This window comes from Hemitrygon akajei, chromosome 7 (genome assembly GCF_048418815.1).
Source record: "Hemitrygon akajei chromosome 7, sHemAka1.3, whole genome shotgun sequence".
Taxonomy (NCBI): domain Eukaryota; kingdom Metazoa; phylum Chordata; class Chondrichthyes; order Myliobatiformes; family Dasyatidae; genus Hemitrygon; species Hemitrygon akajei.
Window position 1 is genome coordinate 171,237,429 of NC_133130.1, and position 21,921 is coordinate 171,259,349.

Here is a 21,921-nt window from a genome sequence, read left to right on the forward strand (position 1 = left end):
CTCCCATATCTCCTCTTTGATGGATGCAATGAGAAGGGACATGTCCTGGGCGATGGGGGTCCTTAATGATGGATGCTGTCTTGTTGAGGCATCACCTTTTGAAGGTGCCCTTGATGCTGGGAAGGCTAGTGCCCATGATGGAGGTGGCTGAGTTTGCAACTTACTGCAATTTTTTCTGATCCTCTGCAATGGCCCCTCCGTACCAGATAATGATGCAAAGAATTAGAATGCTGTCCACAGGACATCTGCTGAAATGTGAGTGTTTGGTACCATGCCAAGTCTCCTCAAACTCCTAATGAAATATAGCTGTAATCATTGTAATCAGATATATTTAAGTTGGTGTTTGATATGTTTTTTGGAAGATTGAGGAATTGACAATAAAAGAGAATTGTGGGCAGCTCTTAAAACTACATGGGAGTTGAGAACAGCACAGATCAATGATCATATTGAATGGTGAGGAAGGTTTGAAAGGCCGGGTGGCCTACTCTTGCTCTGTTTCCTTGTGTTCTTCTACCAAGCTAACGCTGAGGGGCATGGTTAGCAATAAAAATCGCTGACACCAAGGACTTCCATTGAGAAACACAAGGTGGCAGTGTCATGACAATCAGCTTTATTATACAATCTATGGGCAACATTACAATTAAAATCAAGTGCGAAAGGAAGGCATTTTACTAATTTCTGATTATTCTTTGTGTTATAAAGATTACTTTTGCACTACACTGACAACCCAGCCTATTGTCTTCCACACTTCTTGATAAATATCACTCTTGCAAAGTCTATTTGATTCCAATGTATTAATTTCTTTTTTCCACAAAGAAAATTAATATGCTTACATCAAAGCTGCCAATCATTGAAATTTGAAATTAATTACAGCTTAGTTCACGTGCATAGATTTTCCTTTTTGAGTTCTAATGGAAAATGAAACAGGATGTAATTCTACAATTAAAATACAGGATATGCTTTTTTTCAAGGCTACCTCCACCCCATCTGCCAAAAGCATAAATTCCTGGTGGCCAGACATTTTAACTCCGATTCCTATTCTGACATGGTCCATGGCCTCCTCTTGTAGCAAGATGAGGCCACTCTCAGGTTAAAGGAGCAACACCTCGTATTCTTTTTGGGTAGTCTCCAACTCTCTCACCTGGATGGGGACAGTGGTGCTGTGAGGATTACATTCCTGGACTTCTCTAGTGCCTTTAACACCATCCAGCCCAAGATCTTAAGGCACAAACTAACGGAGATGGGAGTAGACTCTCACATGGTGGACTGGATAGTGGACTACTTGACCATCCAGAGACAGAGAAGCAGTTTCAGCGACAGGCTGCTATTGATGCAATGCTCCTCAGACAGAATGAAGAGGTCAATACTCCCCAATGCCATTAGGCTTTACAATTCAACCGCCAGGAGTAAGATATGTTAAAGTGCCGGGGTTGATTGTATTTAATGTATTTAAGTAAACTACTTAAGAACTTTTTAAAAGCTATTATTAATGCTTTTGGAGAGAGTGATTTAGATGCATATCATATTTTTACTGAGTTAAGTATTGTATGTAATTAGTTTTGCTACAACAAGTGTATGGGACATTGGAAAAAATGTTGAATTTCCCCATGGGGATGAATAAAGTATCTATCTATCTATCTGATGGCTTGAATATTGATTTCTCCTGGTAAAAAAAAATTCCCTTGCCCTCCCCTGTTCTTCTATTCCTCACTCTGGACTTTTACCTCTTCGCATCTGCTTATCATCTCCCCCTAGTGCTCCTTCTCCTTCCCTTCCTCCTACGGTCCACCCTCTTCTCCTCTTAGATCCCTTTCTCTCCAGCCCTATACCTTTCTCACCCACCTGGCTTCATCTAATAACTTCTAACTATTCTCCTTCCCCTCTCCCAACATTTTCATTCTGGCATCTTCCCCCTTCTTTCCCAGCCCTGAAGAAGGGTCTCAGCCCAAAACATAGACTGTTTATTCATTTCTATGGATGATAACTGAGCTGCTGAGCTCCTCCAGCATTTTCTGTGCGTTGCTTTGGATTTCCACCGTCCACAGAATGTCTCGTGTTTATGATCTGTAGAATTCCTTGCATTTAAAATAATAAGGCCGTATTTTTAAGGACCAAAATTGTAGTTCCATGTACCATGCACTTTCAGTTCAACTAGAGTATTTATTAGAACAAACCTTATGATGCAGTTTCTCCTGTTGTGTTCTGGCCTCTTCTAACACTTTAGCAAGCTCATTTCTCGCAGTTTCACTGATTCTTAATTTGTCCTGCATTAAAGCAGTGAAATATGTTAGTGCAATTATATTATTAAAATTTCACAAGAATTACAGTACAATCATGGTTGCAACATCTCTAAATTTGTACATTCACATAAGCCAAACATTATTAAATATTTCTGTGATTTTAAACAATTAAGTAAATTACTTTGTGAGATTGAGGTTGTGGAGATAAGGTAATGAGAGTATTCAGAGCCATGCTTTGAGGAAGTGGTGCTTAAATATTTAATGTAAATGGCAAAGAGAATGCCCACAATAATATTGTAGGCAGAAACACTTCCAACCGACGCCAAATGTGAAGCCAACAGAAAAAAATACAAATATTTAGCTGAAATGTACAGATAACAGGCACATGGATGAAAGAAAAATGGAGGGCTATGTGGGAGGGAAGGCATAGAATGATCTTGCTCTAGTTTATAGGATCAGTACAATATCATGGACTCAAAGGCCTGTACTGTGCTGCACTGTTCTATGTTCTAAAAACATAATTTCAGTTTTACTTTGTTTATTCCTCTCATCTTCATTCCATGTATACATTACAAATAACTTTTAATTTGATTACAATTTTAGTAAAACAAAGAAAACAGCCATTCAGCCCATCAGGCCCATGCTGTCTCCCACTAAGAACAAATCCTGTCAATCACATTCCTCCCTCTTTATCTTCTTAAAGTTCTGCAACTTGTTCTCTCTTGCTTGCCTATAGGCTCAGCTTTGATTCTACTGCCACTTATCAACACTAAAGGGTAATTTCCTGTAGTGACAAAAGAGTTTGGGATGTGGAAGGAAACCAAAGCACATACACTCCCAGGGAGAAGAGCAAACACCACATAGACTGGCCCTGCAGTGAGGACTGAACCTGGGCCCTTGGTGTTGTGAGGCAGTAGCATTAATTGCTATGCACCGCACAATCCATCATTTCAATATGTAAATCGTTTCTCCTGTTCATTAATTTAAGACTGTACATCTGAGAAAATTCTCCATGTTTGGTTGAAGAATCTCACCATTTCTTCCCATGCTCATGGTCTCCTCCGATTCCCTGTAGAGGAGTCTGCGCTGCAATAGATAGCAGTTGACGAGGGACTAGGGTAACAGTATGCAAGAAAGGCCCTCCGAGGACAACATTCAAGGCAAGATTTTTAAATTAATTCCATAAAAAGATACATTGAGTACAGAAGATGGGATGTTATGTTGAAGTTGTACAAGACGTCGGTAAGGCCTAATTTGGAGTATTGTGTGCAGTTTTGGTCACTGACCTACAGGAAAAATGTAAACAAGGTTGAAAGAGTACAGAGAAAATATACAAGGATGTCGCCAGGTCTGGAGAACCTGAGTTATAAGGAAAGATTGAATAGGTTAGGACTTTATTCCTTAGAACGTAGAAGACTGAGAAGAGATTTGATAGAGACATACAAAATTATGAATGGTATAGATAAGGTAAATGCAAATAGGCTTTTTCCACTGAAGTTGGGTGGAACTACAACCAGAGGTCATGGGTTAAGGATGAAAGGTGAAAAGTTTAAGGGTAACATGAGGGGAAACTTCTTCACTCAGAGGGTCCAGAGAGTTCCACACTTGGCTTTGGAACAAGGGGTGCAAGCGAGCTCAATTTCAGTGCTTAAGAGAAGTTTGGATAGGTACATGGATGGTAGGGGCATGGAGGGGTATGGTCCTGGATGCAGGTCGATTGGAGTATGCAGTTTAAATGGTTTGGAATGGACTAGATGGACCAAAGGGCCTGTATCTATGCTGTACTTTTCTATGGCTCTATTAGGTGTACAAGGAATGCACAGATGTATTTCCCCAATGGTAGTTCCCTCCTTGATGTTTATTTGTTCTTTGTTTTACTAAATAACATTATTCTAACTATTTTAATAAAAAACATAAATCTTGCATTAATGGGAACTGTATTTTGTAGATTCTTCTCCACCATCTAATCTATGCATTAGTGAGGATTATTTATTTTCAGTTTGGTTGATACAGTAATATGACATTTTATCAAAGCAATACTTCTTATACAACTCCCTCCTCACAGGTTCAGAGAAGCCTGTTGTGCGAGCTTCCCTCTGTCCCATCTTTGGATGGCATGGCAGTGTCAAGGAGGTGATGTTGACACACTAAAAGTAATTCATGTTCTGGAAGAACAGTGTATGGAAAAGACACAAATGGTGAGAGAATCAGAGAAAAGGCATGAAATTTATGACTAATGCAATCTGTGATATTTCGTCATGTACAAAAGAACCTCCTAATACATACAAACATGCGTACAAAACTCTTTCTGTATAATCCAACAAGTCAAAATTAGGAGAAGGAAAAGGAGGGATTGGGAAATCTAGCAGAGCAGAAAAGAGAAGACACAAAGTTGATAACAGATAGAGTGGAACTCTCAGGCTCTTGAATCAGTGGGGGTAACTTCATTTGTCCCATCACTGATCTGTTCCCACAACCTATAGACTCACTTGTAAATACTCTTCATCTCATATTCTCAATACTTATAATTTTTTTTTTCCTTTTGGGTTTGCACAGTTTGCTGTCCCTTGCACATTGGTTGTTTGCTTGCCCTGTTGGGTACAACCTTTCATTGATTCTATTATGGTTCTTGGACTTACTGAGTAAACCCACAAAATAACTATACTCAGGGTTGTATATGGTGACATAAGTGTAGTTTGATAATAAATTTATTCTGAACTTTGAACTCTGTTACAACTTTTGTTGCAGGGTCACACGATAATGCAGCAGTATAATGCTATTATACCACCAGTGATAACCGACTGGGGTTCAATTCCTGCAAATGTCTGTAAGGAGTTCGTAGGTTCTCCCTGAGACTACGTTGATTTCCTCCACGTGCTCTGGTTTCCTCCCATATTCCAAAGACGTATGGGTTAGGGCAAGTTGTAGGCATGATAAGTTGTTGCCAGAAATGTGGTGAAACTTGCAGGCTGCCCAGCATAATACATTGCAATGTGTATTACCAGCACAATCCTCGTTCATTTGATTTGAGGCAAACGATGCATTTCACTGTATGTTTTGATGTACATATAACAGATAAAGCTAATATTTCTTCAAAATGTCTTTATATCATAGCAAGATGATAGTAAATATTGAGTAGCAGGTTCTCAGTGATTGTAGAGTAAGGCATGAAAGAAAATATTCTCTTTAAGAAATAACTAACTACTCTTAAATATAATTTTATAATCGGGTACAGACCTGTAACATTTCAAGTTCACATTCAACTTTCTTCAAAGCATTTTCAGTTTCATTAAGTCTGTCACTTATTTCTTCATTTTTCTGTTGGAGCTGACACTATGCACAAATAAAGACAAACAAATGGCACTTTTGCTTAGATTTCTTCAAATGGTTTATTAGACTAGCACCAGCATCATTGATCCAGAGACCATCAGTTTGAATCCCAGCTTTGGAAATTTAACTTCAAGTAGTTAAATAAATCATTTTGTTAATGATAACTATGAAACTATCAAATTATCTGAGTATTTACTAACATTTCACAATGATAGTAAAATACTTACTATCTTGTGTTGAGAGGCAGTTTTGTCAAATTCACGGGCAGTTTCAAGGGCAGCTATTTGGGCATCTGCTCTGCTAGTCTTCTCAATGTGCTGATGTCTTAAAGCAGTGATCTGTTGTTGTAATTTGTTTTTCTCGGATTCATACTCTTCTTGCTACAAGAAATAAATTAACCCAACAAAACTAAAAGTAAATTCACTGAGAATAAATCTTCAAATTTGAAAGTCTTTAAAAACACGAATGGGGTTTTCAAAGATTCATAAACATAAAATGCTGTATTTTGATCATTTTGCTCACCAGCTTTTTAAATTGAGTTTCTTTCTCATTTACATCACTTTCTTTTTGTGTTAACTTTTCGTTGGTGGACTGCAACCTTTGCTCCAGTTCACTGACCTGGAAAGTAATTGCATTGTTAGAAATGGCAGTATTATGGCAGAAATTATAATTGACATGAAGAGGATGTTTCCATTAGTAGGAGAGTCTAGGATCCAAAGGCACAGCCTCAGAATAAATGATCACCCCTTTGAAAAAGAGATGAGGAGAACTTCACCAGAAGATGGTGAATCTGTAGAATTCGTCACTGCAGAGGGAAGTCAGAGCCAAGTCACTGGGTGCACTTCAAGCAGATATTGATAGGTTCTAGATTGGTAAAGAGGCTAAAAGTTACAGGAAGGCTGGAGAATGAGTTTGAAAAACAATCAGCCCTGACTGAATGGTGAAGCAGTCTCAATGGCTTAATGCTGCTCCTAAATCTTAAGGTTTTATGTGGGCCGAACTGAAGTGATGTCTTGAAAGCAGAAAGCCTTCTTGTGTTACAGAAGAGAAATAATCACATAATGTATGGTTACATTTGGTTTCTGTAATTTATCATTTCCAACATTGTGAAAGCATCAAGTTATTTAATTCAGCTGTATTCCATTCATTCAGATGCTGCTAAGATATAAAGACAGAATTTCAGACTCTGTTGAAAATCAAAGCCAATTTACAAGTAATTCATCTTGTAACAGAATAGTTAGCAGAAATTACCTGAGTTGTGCTTTTGTCTTTGAAGTTCTGCATATCAGCCTCTTTTTCCTTCATCACAGCCTGTATTTCAGCTAATTCATTCTTTAATTTAGCTATCTAAAATAAATGGGGGAAATCATTAAATATAAAGAGAGCATAAACAATTCTTTTGTATTAAGAAACTAGTAGAGAAAATTAGATTTTACAGTGCAGTGGATACCTGTCTTTCAAATGTTCCCACAACCTCAGCATGGTCAGTTTTTGCTTCTAACAAATGATGTCGACTTTCTTCCAGTATCTGCTCCAGGTAGGATTTCTACAGAGTGCAATGGTTAACAAAGTAATAGAATCACAATTTCAAATCCAACCTTATAGACATCTACTGTGTGAAATAAAGAACCAAAACAAAACATTCAAAAGCTGAATAAGGAAGATTATAGATATATGCATAGCATGACAACTCATTGAAAGCAGGTCAAACAAGCAACAGGAAGACTTGAATCATTTAAATAGTACTATTATGAGAATAGTACCTCTTTAAGCAGCTCTTGTACATGCTCATCATCAGAGTAATTTCCCTCTATCCTTTTTTCCAGAGAAAGTACTTTTGTCTGTAGATGCTCAATAGTTCTCTCCTTCTCCCCAGCCTCTACGGATGCCTATTTCCAGAGAACAACACAGGTACAATATGGTTAACTAAGGATGAATTAACATCACTGAAATACATAAAATGATAATTGCATAGTGTTTTCTAATTCATTCAGGGGATGTGTGCTTCCCAAGCTGGGTCAGAATTTTATTGCCCTTGGGAAGGGGCTGCCTTCTTAAACCACTGCAGTTAGGGAGAGAAACTCAATGACAGTAGAGATATGATGTTATATCTCCAAGACAGAAGGCTTGGAGAACAACTTCCAGAAGATGGTGTTGATTTATCTTAATTATAAATGGGGAATTTATAACAGGACTTTGAGGAAATTTTAGTTGTAAACAAAGTATGCCAAATAACTGAAGAGCCAGTTCAGCAAAAGAAAGACATGCATCATTTAAATACTGAGGATCACTTGGCCTCCAATCCGACTGGATTTCAGTAATACAATGAACAAAGAGTACGATTTCCCTCTGCTAACATACATCCCACCAGACTGCCTGATTTCACTCCATTTTCCAGATGGAATGCACACTCCCGGTCCAGGTATGAATGCACACTCCCGGTCCAGGTATGAATGCACACTCCCGGTCCAGGTATGAATGCACACTCCCGGTCCAGGTATGAATGCACACTCCCGGTCCAGGTATGAATGCACACTCCCGGTCCAGATGGAATGCACACTCCCGGTCCAGATGGAACGCACACTCCTGGTCCAGATGGAATGCACACTCCTGGTCCAAATGGAATGCACACTCCTGTTCTGAAGGAAGTAGCAGTGGAGATTGCGGAGGCATTAGCAATGATCTTTCAAAAGTCGATAGATTCTGGCCTGGTTCCGGAGGACTGGAAGATTGCAAATGCCACTCCGCTATTTAAGAAGGGGGGCAAGGAAGCAAAAAGGAAATTATAGACCTGTTCGCTTGACATCGGTGGTTGGGAAGTTGTTGGAGTCGATTGTCAAGGATGAGGTTACAGAGTACCTGGAGGCATATGACAAGAAAGGCAGAACTCAGCATGGTTTCCTTAAAGGAAAATCCTGCCTGAGAAACCTAGTGCAATTTTTTGAGGAAATTACAAGTAGGCTAGACAAGGGAGATGCAGTGGATGTTGTGTATTTGGATTTTCAGAAGGCCTTTGACAAGGTGCCGCACATGAGGCTATTAAACAAGATAAGAGCCCATGGAATTACGGGAAAGTTACATACGTGGATAGAGCGTTGGTTGATTGGCAGGAAACAGAGTGGGAATAAAGGGATCCCATTCTGGATGGCTGCCGGTTACCAGTGGTGTTCCACAGGTGTCCATGTTGGGGCTGCTTCTTTTTACGTTGTATATCAACAATTTGGATTATGGAATAGATGGCTTTTGGCTAAGTTTGCTGATGATACAAAGATAGGTGGAGGGGCCGGTAGTGCTGAGGAAATAGAGTCTGCAGAGAGACTTGGATAGATTGAGGGAATGGGCAAAGAAATGGCAAATGAATTACAATGTCGGAAAGTGTACGGTCATGCACTTTGGTAGAAGAAATAAACGGGCAGACTATTATTTAAATGGGGAAAGAATTCAAAGTTCTGAGATGCAACGGGACTTGGGAGTCCTCATGCAGGATACCCTTAAGGTTAACCTCCAGGTTGAGTCAGTGATGAAGAAGGCGAATGCAATGTTGGCACTTATTTCTAGAGGAATAGAGTATAGGAGCAGGGATGTGATGTTGAGGCTCTATAAGGCACTGGTAAGACCTCACTTGGAATACTGTGTGCAGTTTTGGGCTCCTTATTTAAGAAAGGATGTGCTGACATTGGAGAGAAGATTCACTAGAATGATTCTGGGAATGAGAGGGTCAACATATGAGGAACGTTTGACCACTCTTGGACCGTACTCCTTGGAGTTTAGAAGAATGAGGGGGGACCTCATAGAAACATTTTGAATGTTGAAAGGCATGGACAGAGTGGATGTGGCAAAGTTGTTTCCCATGGTGGGGGAGTCTAGTACGAAAGGACATGACTTGAAGATTGCAGGGCACCCATTCAGAACAGAGATGTGAAAAAAAAATTTTAACCAGAGGGTGGTGAATCTGTGGAATTTGTTGCCACGGGCGGCAGTGGAGGCTAAGTCATTGGGTGTATTTAAGGCAGAGAATGATAGGTATCTGAGTAGTCAGGGCATCAAAGGTTATGGTGAGAAGGTGGGGAAATGAGACTAAAGGGGAAATTGGATCAGCTCATGATGAAATGGCGGAGCAGACTCGATGGGCCGAATGGCTGACTTCTGCTCCTTTGTCTTATGGTCTTGTGTTTTAAGTGTGTGTAAAAAAAAAAAATCCCTGATAGAGAAAACTGGTGCAAGTCACCTGCAAATCTGTGAGGCAGGAGACAGAACTAACAAAATATTTTCAAGTTAATTGTTATTTTGTTTCTTCCGGAGAGCATAAGAAAAAGTGCATTTGATCTGGCAAGGAGCTTTTTAAAATCACTACATCAACTATACAGATGTCAGGCAATTCCTGTTTGGACTGTTGCCCATGTATCAACACACTGTGCCTCCACAAAACTTCACAGTCAACAAGCCAAAATATGCAAATAGGTCAGCAGGCTCTCATCAACTCACTGTCATTATGCTAGCTGCCAAAAGCAAGACTTAAACTTGCAGTTTTTAGAGAAAAGGAGGTTTAAAGCTCCCAATGTATATTTCAATACTTCTACACGGTCTTTACAGGTGGCGGGATGGAACTACGTCTCTACCAAAGGAGGTGTAAGACACTCCTTCACTTCGCTAGCCTGCAGCTCACCCTTGGGCAGGGTGTAGCACCTGATCAGAGACACTTGAAACCGTGGAAGCAGGTGGTGGATGGTCGTATAAGCAGCTGGTGCATATCACAAGTCCTGGTTATGCAACCACTGATGTCAGGCAGACTATTTCTGAAGAGTATTGATAATGGCTGGGGTCCCTGTCTTGTAAAGACACTGCCCAGAGGAAGGCAATGGTAAACCACTTCTGTAGAAAAAAAACTTGCCAAGAACAATCATGGTCATGGAGACCATGTTTGCTCATGTCATATGACATGGCACATGATGATGATGACAACGATACTGTCTTTAGCATTCACTACACTGCACCCACTATTACACTCAGCTCAGAGAAATGAGATCACTTATTCCAAAAGACATTCTGCTTCCAAATCTATTTGTAAAAATCAGAAATACTTCAAAACAACAACAGAATATGATGGAAACACTCAATGGGTCAGGCAAAATCTGCAGAGAGAAAAACAAATTTCTTGCTTTGATCACCTGAAACATTTCAATTGCTTGACTGCTACTCTGACCAAACAAAAGAAATTAAAGGAAATGACTACAGAACATTCTATGATGGGCTCACCATGTAAGTATGCAAGTCTCAGCAATCTCTCTGAATATAATTAACCGGTCCAGAGAACCAGCAGCAGTGGAAGGTAAGCAAAGCACCACCGAGCATAGTGAGTTTTTTTTTGTTAAAAACAGTAGCTAGCGCACAGGCGTGGGAAGCATCAGAGGCATCGACAGCAGTAAAAGGCATGCACAGCATCATCCAAACACAGTGAGTTCTTTCTCCTAGTGTGCGAGTTTTTCTTTTTTTTTTAACCATAAAAGAGAGATAGGGTCTAATGGAGTGGCAAGGGAAAAGAACCTTAGCAATTGTGGGATGACTTACAGCGGACTGAAAAGCTTGAGCTTACAGACATTAAGAAAGAGGATGTGCTGAAGCTTTTAAAAAGCATCAAGTTAGATAAGTCATTGGGACTGGAAGAGATATACCCCAGACTACTGTGGGAAGCAAGGGAGGAGATTGCTGAGCCTCTGGTGATGATCTTTGCACCATCAATAGGTTTGGAAGAAGTACCAGAGGATTGGTGGGCTGTAAATGTTGTTCCCCTGTTTAAGAAAGGGAGCAGAGATAACAAAGGAAATTATAGACCAGTGAATCTTACTTCAGTAGTGGGCAAGTTGTTGGAGAAGGCCCTGAGAGACAGGATTTATGAGCATTTAGATAGACATAATCTGATTAGGGGTAGTCAGCATTGTTTTGTCAAGGGTAGGCCATGCCTTATGAGCCTGATAGAATTCTTTGAAGATGTAATAAAACACATTGATGAAGGTAGAGCAGTAGATGTAGTGTATATGGATTTCAGTACAGCAGTTGATAAGGTGCCCCATTCAAGGATCATTCAGAAAGTAAGGAGGCATGGGATCCAAGGAGACCTTGCTTTGTGGATCCAGAATTGGCTTGCCCACAGAAGGCAAAGGGTGGTTGTAGATGGTTCGCATTCTGCATGGAGGTTGGTGATCAGTGGTGTTCCACAGGGATCTGTTCTGGGACTACCCCCCACCCCCATCTTTGTGATTTCTATAAATGACTTGGATGAGGAAGTGGAAGGGTGCATTAGTAAATTTGCTGATGACACAAAAGTTGGGGGTGTTGTGGATAGTCTGGAGGGTTGTCAGAGGTTACAGTGGGACTTTGATAGGATGCAGAACTGGGTTCAACTGCTAAGTGTGAAGCGGTTTGTTTTGGTTGGTCAAATTTGAAGACAGAATATTAATGATAAGACTCTTGGCAGCGTAGAGGATCAGCGAGATCTTGGGATCCACGTCCATGGACACTCAAAGCTACTGCGCAGGTTAACAGTGTTAAGGCGGCTTATGGTACGTTGGTATTTATCAACTGTGGGATTGTGTTCAAGAGCCAAGAGGTAATGTTGCAGCTATATAGGACCCTGGTCAGACCCCGCTTGGAGTACTGTGCTCAGTTCTGGTCACCTCACTACAGGAAGGATGCGGAAACTATAGAAAGGGTGCAGAGGTGATTTACAAGGATGTTGCCTGGTTCGGGAGCATGTCTAATGAGAATAGGTTGAGTGAACTTGGCCTTTTCTCCTTGGAGCGAAGGAGGATGAGAGGTGACCTGATAGAGATGTTGTGAGGCATTGATTGTGTGGATAACCAGAGGCTTTTTCCTATGGCTGAATATAGTTTTAAGGTCCTTGGGGGGGGTTGTAGAGTTAAGCTTTTCACACAGGTGGGAGCATGGAATGCACTGCCAGCGACAGCGGTAAAGGTGTCTTTTAAGAGTCCCTTAGATAGGTACATGGAGCTTAGAAAAATAGAGGGCTATGCGGTGGGGAAATTCTAGGCAGTTTCTAGAGTAGGGTACACGGTCAGCACAATATTGTGGGCTGAAGGGCCTGTAATATGCTGTAGATTTCTATGTTCTGAAAAAAACTATGTTTCCCAAAATGCCAGCATGTTTTGAGAAATGAATTTGCTTTTTGTTAAAATATCCCAATGTCTTTGACTTAAAAACAAAACTAGTCACATTGATGAATGTCAATTAGCTTGTACTTAACACAACTCAACACTGACTACTGATTTTCTAATGAATGTGCCCCTTGCACAGTTATTTTCTCTTTATACTATTAAGATGTGCAGTTGCTCTTCGATGAGAAAGAGCATCAAACTCTTTTTCTTAGGATCTAAGAATGAGATTTTTTTGCTTTAGAATCTGAACACGCTGATATCATAGCAATTTACGTTTTTCATAAAAGCCACTGTGCATAGCAGCTATTTTCACAGGTACCACACAGGCATACCTATGACTTTTTTGTGATAAATGTAAAGATTTAGCAAGCAAAGAATGAACAAATATTACTTTGGTGCAATTAAAAGCTAGATGGATACCATTACATTCTCCTATAAAATTTTATAAAACTTCAATGCTCTTGATTATTGAGTGTTATCCTTTCTATTTGAAAGAGCATATTAAACCTCTGTACCTTATTAATATCAGCTGTGAATTGCTGGGTCAAATCCTGTAATTCCTGAGCCCTCTCTTCCAACTGGGTTATTTTCCTTTCTGCACTTTGTTTTGTAGCCAAAAGTTCCTCTCTGTAAAATTTTTAAAAAATCAACAAGTTTTTCTTCAAAGGTACAAAGATTTTCCTCTAAGAAACTGAAAAAGAATTAGTTAGAGCTCCATGTTTTCAATAGTCTTTTTGGACAACACAGTGAGTAGCATGATTTCAAAAAGAATAATCATAAATTCAGGCCTGGTACAATGAACTTGGCAAATGCTTAAAGTTGGCTTAAATAAAGTAGTACCACTGAGCATGTAATGTTTGCTGACAAGAAATTTGTACTGAGGCGTTGCTGGGCTGACAGAGATGACATTTTTATAAACAGTAGCCTTCTCCCTTGAAGTGAATATAGAATTTAACAATTAATCACTGGAGATTTCCCAATGTGCAGGTTAATATTTATCCTTCCACAATGTAGTCATTCATCTCATGGCCCTTTAGCACAAACTGGCCATCCCCTTTCCATACATTACACCCGAGTATCTAACAGTACTATTCGATACTCTTAGTACATACTGATGTAATGAGAGACATTATATAAAGTTAATTTCTATACAGTATCTCCTTCCTTCTTTGGAATTATAACATTATATTTGTGTATAAATATATTATATATAACATTAAATTACATTGTGGCCTTAAGTCAGAGGTATCCCATCACTTAATATAAATTGGATGGAGGTATATCACTTTTTGTTTAAATCACAATAGTATTCCAATTTCATGACGCAGAACAATTACAGTAACTTTTATTTATAGCAAAAGATAACAAGGATTTTCATAGCAGAGTCATCAGATAACATCTAACACCAATCCACATTAGGAGTTATGTGGGGAGATGACCAAAAGCTTGGTAAAACAGACAGGTTTAAAAAAAAAGCATGTTATAGAAGGGGAGAGGAGTTCAGGGGTGAGAAATTTAGGGAGGGACAACTTGTTTGGCCATAGAAACTGACATTGCAAGTAAAGCAGCTCTGTATTTTAGTATATCCAGTCTAATAACAGAGAATAAACTTCATTTCAAAAGGTACTGCACCACTTAGTATCACTGATTAATGTAACATATAGGCTTTAGTCTTGACAACTGCATAAAACTACAAACTACAGAACATTGTTAAAATGTTTCAGTTTTATTCAAAAAACAACTGCCCACTTTGTCTTGTCCTGGTATACATTACTTCCTGACTTTGGAACCAAGTCTATGAATTTTTGGCTCCATGCAATTATTGATAATAGTAATGGGACCAATAGAAGGATGAATGGCGTGTCAATGGAACTAAATATAATATACAATAGAAAAAATTGTATATATTAACAAATTTCAACAAGTTAAAGGAAATTTGGGCATAAAATTATAGGCCCTGATTTCCATCCATTAATATTAACATAAGGCCTACTGGCTTCACATTCTCGTTCCTCAAATGCATTTACAATACCTACTGATTTGCTCAAGGAGTGTACTCTAAAAGCTTTTAGAGTAAAATCCTTCTACCTCATAGAAAGCTTCCAATAAATACCATTAAATTTACTTTTATTTATTTCATTAGAGATACAGCTTGGAACAGGTCCTTCCAGCCCAATGAACCTCACTGCCCAGCAACCCACCTATTTAACCCTAGCCTAATCACAGGACTATTTATCATGACCAATTAATCCACCAAATGATATGCCTTGGAACTGTGGGAGGAAACAGGCACAGTTTCACACTGTGAAACTCCTTACAGAGGGCACTGGAATTGAACTCTGAACTCTGATGCCCCTTTGCTGGTAATATTATTTCTTTCAAGAATTTTGGTATCGGGTAACTTTGCTGTCTTACTACATGTTCAACTAAAGAAATATCCAGCTCATTCTGAATTGATGCAAAATTGGACAGCTTATGGACGAATAACATACAAAAAATGCTGGAGGAACTCAGCACGTCAGGCAGCATCTATGGAGAGGAACAAATAGTCAGAGTTTTGGGCTGAACATAGTGTGTGTTACTCTGGATTTCCAGCATCTGCAGAATCTCTTGTGTTTATGGCAGAATAAAATGTTTCAGAGTATCATAAATGATTTTCGCCCCAAAATGCTGTACCTTTCCTTGGTCAAATCTGCATTTAAATTCTCCATTTGCTGTAGCCTTTGTTTTAGGTTTGAAAGTTTCTGAATGGAGACCTTCAGCTCCTCTTTGGTTTTAACTAGTTCTGTTTTCTGTTCCTCAAGTTCTCCTTCAACATTGGACAACAATTGTTCTTTCCTCAGGAGCTATAAAACAGATAAAATAACATCCTGTCAGATTACGTTTAACTCTATAAAAGATGTTTTATCACATGGTAATGTTCCAAGCATCACAGCATACTTCAGTTCTAATACTTTATCTTAATTAATATTGACAAATTTAAAGCTGTGATAACCCAATCCATCAGAGCTGGACAGTAATGTAATTATAGAAATGTAGGACAAAGTTCTCACGTACAATTCCTCTTACGCCAAATTAATTTACCTGAAACTAGTTTATCCCAAAAGAGCAACAGAGTAATTAGCACATCTTTATTTGTCAACTGTTAAGCGTATGGGCAGCATATGGTGTTGATAGAGAGCTGTAAACAAAATGCTTTCCTGCACTCACAAATTCAGGAACATACACTCAGTGGCCACTTTATTAGGTATACCTGTCCACCTGCTCCTTAATTCAAATATCTAATTAAATGCTCATGTAGCAGCAACTCAATGCATACAAGCATGCAGACATGGGCAAGAGGTTCAGTTGTTGTTCAGACCAAACATCCGAATGGGGAAGAATCAGAATCAAAATCAGCTTTATTATCACCGGCATGTGACGTGAAATTTGCTAACATAGCAGCTGCAGTTCAATGTAATACATAATATAGCAGAGAAAAAAAATAATAAAAAATATAAACATAACACTAATAAACAAACATATAAATCAATTACATATATTGAAAAGATTTAAAAAGCATGCAAAAAAAGAAATATTTTTAAAAAGTGAGGTAGCACCCAAAGCTTCAATGTCCATTTAGGAATCGGATGGCAGAGGGGAAGAAGCTGTTCCTGAATCGCTGAGTGTGTGCCTTCAGGCTTCTGTATCTCCTACCTGATGGTAACAGTGAGAAAAGGGCATGGTCTGGATGCTGGAGGTCCTTAATAATGGACGCTGCCTTTCTGAGACACCGTTCCCTAAAGATGTCCTGGGTGGTTTGTAGGCTAGTGCCCAAGATGGAGCTGAGTAGATTTACAACTTTCTGCAGCTTCTTTCAGTCCTGTGCAGTAGCCCCTCCATACCAGACAGTGATGTAGCCTGTCAGAATGCTCTCCACGGTACAACTATAGAAATTTTTGAGAGTATTTGTTGACGTGCCAAATCTCTTCAAACTCCTAATAAAGTATGGCCGCTGTCTTGCCTTCTTTATAACTACATCAATATGTTGGGACCAGGTTAGGTTCTCAGAGATCTTGACACCCAGGAACTTGAAAGTGCTCCCGGTCTCCACTTCTGATCCCTCTATGAGGATTGGTATGTGTTCTTTTGTCTTACTCTTCCTGAAGTCCACAATCAGCTCTTTCGTCTTATTGACGTTGAGTACAAGGTTGTTGCTGTGACACCACTCCACTAGTTGACATATCACACTCCTGTACGCCCTCTCATCACCACCTGAGATTCTAGCAACAATGGTTGTATCATCCGCAAATTTATCAATGGTATTTGAGCTATGCCTAGCCACACAGTCATGTGTATATAGAGAGTAGAGCAACCTTGAGGTACGCCAGTGTTGATCATCAGTGAGGAGGATATGTTATCACCAAACTGCACAGATTGTGGTCTTCCGGTTAGGAAGGTCAAGGATCCAATTGCAGAGGGAGGTACAGAGGCCCAGGTTCTGCAACTTCTCAATCAGGATTGTGGGAATGATGGTGTTAAATGCTGAGCTATAGTCCATGAACAGCATCCTGACGTAGGTGCTTGTGTTGTCCAGGTGGTTTAAAGCTGTGCGGAGAGCCACTGAAATTGTGTCTGCCGTTGACCTATTGTGGTGATAGGCAAATTGCAACGGGCCCAGGTCCTTGCTGAGGCAGGAATTCAGTCTAGTCATGACCAACCTCTCAAAGCGTTTCATCACTGTCAATGTGAGTGCTACCAGGTGATAGTCAATAAGGCAGCCCATATTATTCTTCTTAGGCACTGGTATAATTGTTGCCTTTTTGAAGCAAGTGGGAACTTCCGCCCCCAGCAGTGAGTGGTTGAAAATATCTTTGAGTACTCCTGCTAGACGGTTGGCACAGGTTTTCAGAGCCTTTCCAGGTACTCCATCGGGACATTCCACCTTGTGAGGGTTCACTCTCTTTAACTTCATCTCAGAGGCCTAACATCAACCTCTAAGACAGAGATCACAGAGTCATCAGGTGCAACAGGGATCTTCACAGCTGTAGTTGTGTTCTCTCTTTCAAAGCGTGTATAGAAGGCATTCAGTTCATCTGCTGGTGAAGCATCACTGCCACTCATGCTATTGGGTTTCGCTTTGTAGGAAGTAATGTCTTGCAGACCCTGCCAGAGTTGCTGTGTGTCTGTGCCTCCAACCTCATTCAAAATTGTCTCTTCGCCCTTGAAATAGCCCTCCGCAAATCATACTTGGCTTTCTGGTATAGGCCTGGATCGCCAGACTTGAATGCCACAGATCTAGCCTCCACGGCTTTTGGTTTGGGAATGTACAGTAAATCTTTGTGGGCACACACTCATCCACAGGTTTTAATGAAGTTGGTATACTCATCCAGGTTCGAAGATGAATCCCTGAACACAGTCCAGTCCACAGATTCAAAGCAGTCCTGTAGGCACTCCCGTGCTTCCCTTGTCCAAACCTTCTTGATCCTCATCACATTAGTGATATGATCTAAGTAACTTTGACCGTGGAATGATTGTTGTTGCCAGATGGGGTGGTTTGGTGGATTGCCAGATCTCAGGAACTGCTGATCTCCTGGGGTTTTTACACACGACAGTCTCCAGAGTTTACAGAGAATGATGCAAGAAACAAAAAACGTCCAGTGAGAAGCAGTTCTGGGGGTGAAAACACCTTGTTAATGAGAGCAGTCAAAGGAGAATGGCCAGACCAGTTCAAGCTGACAGGAAGGCAACCGCAACTCAAATAAGCACGTGTTGTACAGATGAGTATCTCCGAATGCACAACACATTGAACCCTGATGAGGAGGGACCACACCAGGTTCCACTTCTGTACCTAATAACATGGCCACTGAGTGTAGACCATTTCCAAATTGAAGACGGCCATTTAAGTTGGTGAAAATTCTTCACTGAGGAAAAACATTCATTTTTAATCAAGCCCTCACTATAGCACCCACAATACTGCACCCACTATTCAGCTCTGGGCTGAGAGATTAAATCTCTTTTCCAAAAGACACTCTGCTTCCAGGTGTATTAGTAAAATAAAAGTCTACCACATAACTGAACAGCCACAAAGCAAAAGGTTTTCTACAAAATGGAAGTTTGTTAAGAATTTATTTTATTCCTTATACCATATGTTTGACTTTGGCAAGTTCCTGCTGCTGAAATCCGTCCAATTCATCCTGTTCATCTCGTTTCTGAAACAGGTTCAAATTTTCATCCTTCATCTGCTTCAGCTGATTCGCAAAGGCTGCTTTTTCCTAAAATAATTCATAAAGTGAGAAGACTAATAAAAAATTACCAGTGCTATTTTATATACATAATTGTAAGTGAAAGATCAAAGCTCTCAGGCAAGCGGTGGGTGCGTGGAATGTGCTGTCGGAGTGGGTGGTAGAGGCAGATACATTATGGACATTTAAGAGACTTTAGATAGGCACATGTGGCAGAAAGTTGAAGGACTGCGTGGGAGGGAAGGGTTAGATTGATCTTGGAGGAGATTAAAAGGATAATACAATATTGTAGGCTAAAGGGCCGCTACTGTGCTCAATCCTTCACAGCTATTTTCCATTTTGTCTATGCATGCATTCATAGATATCTACTTTGTGGGCCGAAGGGCCTGTATTGTGCTGCACATTTTCAATGTTTCTATATCATGATAATTGGGTGCAGTTACAGACTTAACACAACTTATACCAGGGCAGCACAGTGACACAGCCAGTACAGCACTGCCACACATCACCAGATACCTGGGTTCCCTTTAGACTTCAGGTGGTGTGTGTAATTCTCTCTGTGATTATGTGGGCTTCCTTGGGGTGCTCCGGCTTCCACCCTCATTGGAAGGACGTGTGTATTTGCAGCTTAATGGATCACTATTAATTATTCTTAGGTGCGTGACAAAATCTAGGGGAATTAATGAGAATTTGAGATAAATGTGATGTTGTATATGGGTGGTTAATGGTTGACATAGGTTCATGGACCATTCCATAAAACATAGGAGCAGGATTAGACTATTGGGCCCAAGAAGTCTGTTCTGCATTTAGAAATATGACTCCAAGCACAAATTCCCTCCTTTATTATCCTCTTTTCCTAAATATAAGCCTTTGGATTCTCTTTTAGCCTTCCTAATTACCCCTTGAGCACATTCCTGTCCTTACTCCTTATCAGAGCATGCCAATCCTGAACTCTGATCAGCTGGTCTTTAAACAACTTCCACAACTCAGACATAGAGATCTAACAGCAACTGTTAGCAATCAACACCACTTAGTTCTTGTCTTATCCTGTCGAAAGTTGACCTCTCATAGTTTAGTACTTTCCTTCAAGATCCTTTTTTATCCTTACTCAAACTATCTTAAAACATGAGTTGTAGTCACTATTCCCAAAATGTTCACCCACCATCAGGTCTGTCACTTGGCCTGGCTCATTTCCTAAACCTGGTTCTCCTCTAACTGAACTCTCCAAATACTGTTTCAAGAACCTCTTGGTTGCACTGAAGAAATCCCACCCTGTCTATTAAAAAAGTTCCAATCAATACTGGAGAAGTTTAAGTTCCTCACGGTGACAACCCTGTTGTTCCTGCACCATTCCATAATCTTCTACTGATCTGTTCCTCCACCCCACAGTACAATATAGCTTCTTTATAATCCCATCAGTGTAATTGCACCTTTATTTCAGAGCTCCACTCAAATCACCTCTGTGGATAAGCCCTCCAGTGTGTCCACTCTGAGTATTACTGTGACATTCATCCCTATCTGTAGTGCAACCCCTCCACCTCTTTTACTCCCTCTCCATCACATCTAAAACAATGAAAGCCAAGAGCTTTGTGCTGCCAAGTCCTGTCCCTCATGCAACCAGGTCTCTGTAATGGCAACAACATTATAATTTCATGTACTGATCCAGGCTCTAAGTTCATCCTCTTTACCCATGATACTCTTAGCGCTGAAATGAATACATTTCAGTCCATCAGTACCACCACATTCATTAGTGTGCCCCTTGTTATCCTTCCTTCCAGTGTTGTCATGCCAAGTCCTCAACCCTTTCATTTGTGCCCTGCTGCCGTGGTTCCCATCCAGTCACTGTGTACGTATATGGCTATAAAACATTAGAACTGTAAGCAACTCCTACCAATATTCTCTATTATAAATGTAGCCTATGTAAACACACACCTGATAGAAGGGGGTGCTGTTGAAGCTACAAGTAATCAAGAAAAAGGTGGGTTGTTTGAACATTTAGATTCATCATATTTATAACAATGAAAATATAAAGAATTATCACTAAAACTGAACAGAGGTTTTCAGTTTGTCATAATGGAGTGGGAAACCTCCTATTTTTAATTCACATTTGACCTGCAATTTTCTCAAATTGTCCACAATTATTTGTTTATTGAGATACAGCACAGAATAGGCCCTTCTGGCCCTTTGAACCGCACTGCCCAGCAACCCCTGACAATCATCCATTTAACCCTAACAAGATTATTTACAACAACCACTACATGTAATGGTCAGTACATGGAATTCTGGTCATCTCATTATAGGAAGGATGTTGAAGCTATGGAGAGAGTGCAGAGGAGATTTACCAGGATGTCGCCTGGATTGGAGAATAAGTCATATGAAGCAAGGTTAGCAGAGCTGGGACTTTTCTCTTTGGAGCATAGAAGAATGAGAGGGGACTTGATAGAGGACTACAAGATTATGAAAGGCATAGATAGGGTGGATAGTCAGTACTTGTTTCCCAGGGCACCAACAGCAAACACCAGAGGGCATAGGTACAAAATTAAGGGAGGGAAGTTTAGGGGAGACATCAGGGGTAAGTTTGTTTGTTTGTTTGTTTGTTTTTTGTTTTTTTTTTTTAAACACAGAGGGTTGTGAGTGCCTGGAATGACTTGCCAGGGATGGTGGTGGAGGCTAAAACATTAGGGGTATTTAAGAGCCTCTTGGACAGGCACATGGATAAAAGAAAAATGGAGGGTTATGGGGTAGTGTGGGTTTAATACTTTTTTTTAAGGATTATATAGGTCGGCACAACATGGAGGGCTGAAGGGCCTGTACTGTGCTGTAGTGTTCTATGGTTCTATGTTCTATGGACCAACTGACCTCCTAAACAGTACACCTTTGGACTGTGAGTCTTGAGGAAATTGAAGGACTTGGAGAAAACCTACATATTCCATGGGGTGGACATATAGAGACTCC

At 40.1% G+C, this 21,921-nt stretch overlaps 1 protein-coding gene across 3 annotated transcripts in view; it reads right to left on the minus strand.

Annotated features, from left to right (window-relative positions):
• Window positions 1-21,921, minus strand: part of golga1 (golgin A1) — an 86,971-nt gene that overhangs the window by 35,783 nt on the left and 29,267 nt on the right. For all 3 annotated transcript variants that reach the window (XM_073052593.1, XM_073052594.1, XM_073052595.1), the window contains 10 exons: window positions 18,868-18,996; window positions 15,419-15,588; window positions 13,258-13,369; window positions 7,334-7,459; window positions 7,021-7,116; window positions 6,822-6,917; window positions 6,093-6,188; window positions 5,798-5,950; window positions 5,478-5,573; window positions 2,175-2,264 (listed from right to left, as the gene is read on the minus strand). In XM_073052593.1, coding sequence (XP_072908694.1) covers window positions 2,175-2,264; window positions 5,478-5,573; window positions 5,798-5,950; window positions 6,093-6,188; window positions 6,822-6,917; window positions 7,021-7,116; window positions 7,334-7,459; window positions 13,258-13,369; window positions 15,419-15,588; window positions 18,868-18,996 — 1,164 coding nt within the window. The remainder of the gene's footprint in view (window positions 1-2,174; window positions 2,265-5,477; window positions 5,574-5,797; window positions 5,951-6,092; window positions 6,189-6,821; window positions 6,918-7,020; window positions 7,117-7,333; window positions 7,460-13,257; window positions 13,370-15,418; window positions 15,589-18,867; window positions 18,997-21,921) is intronic.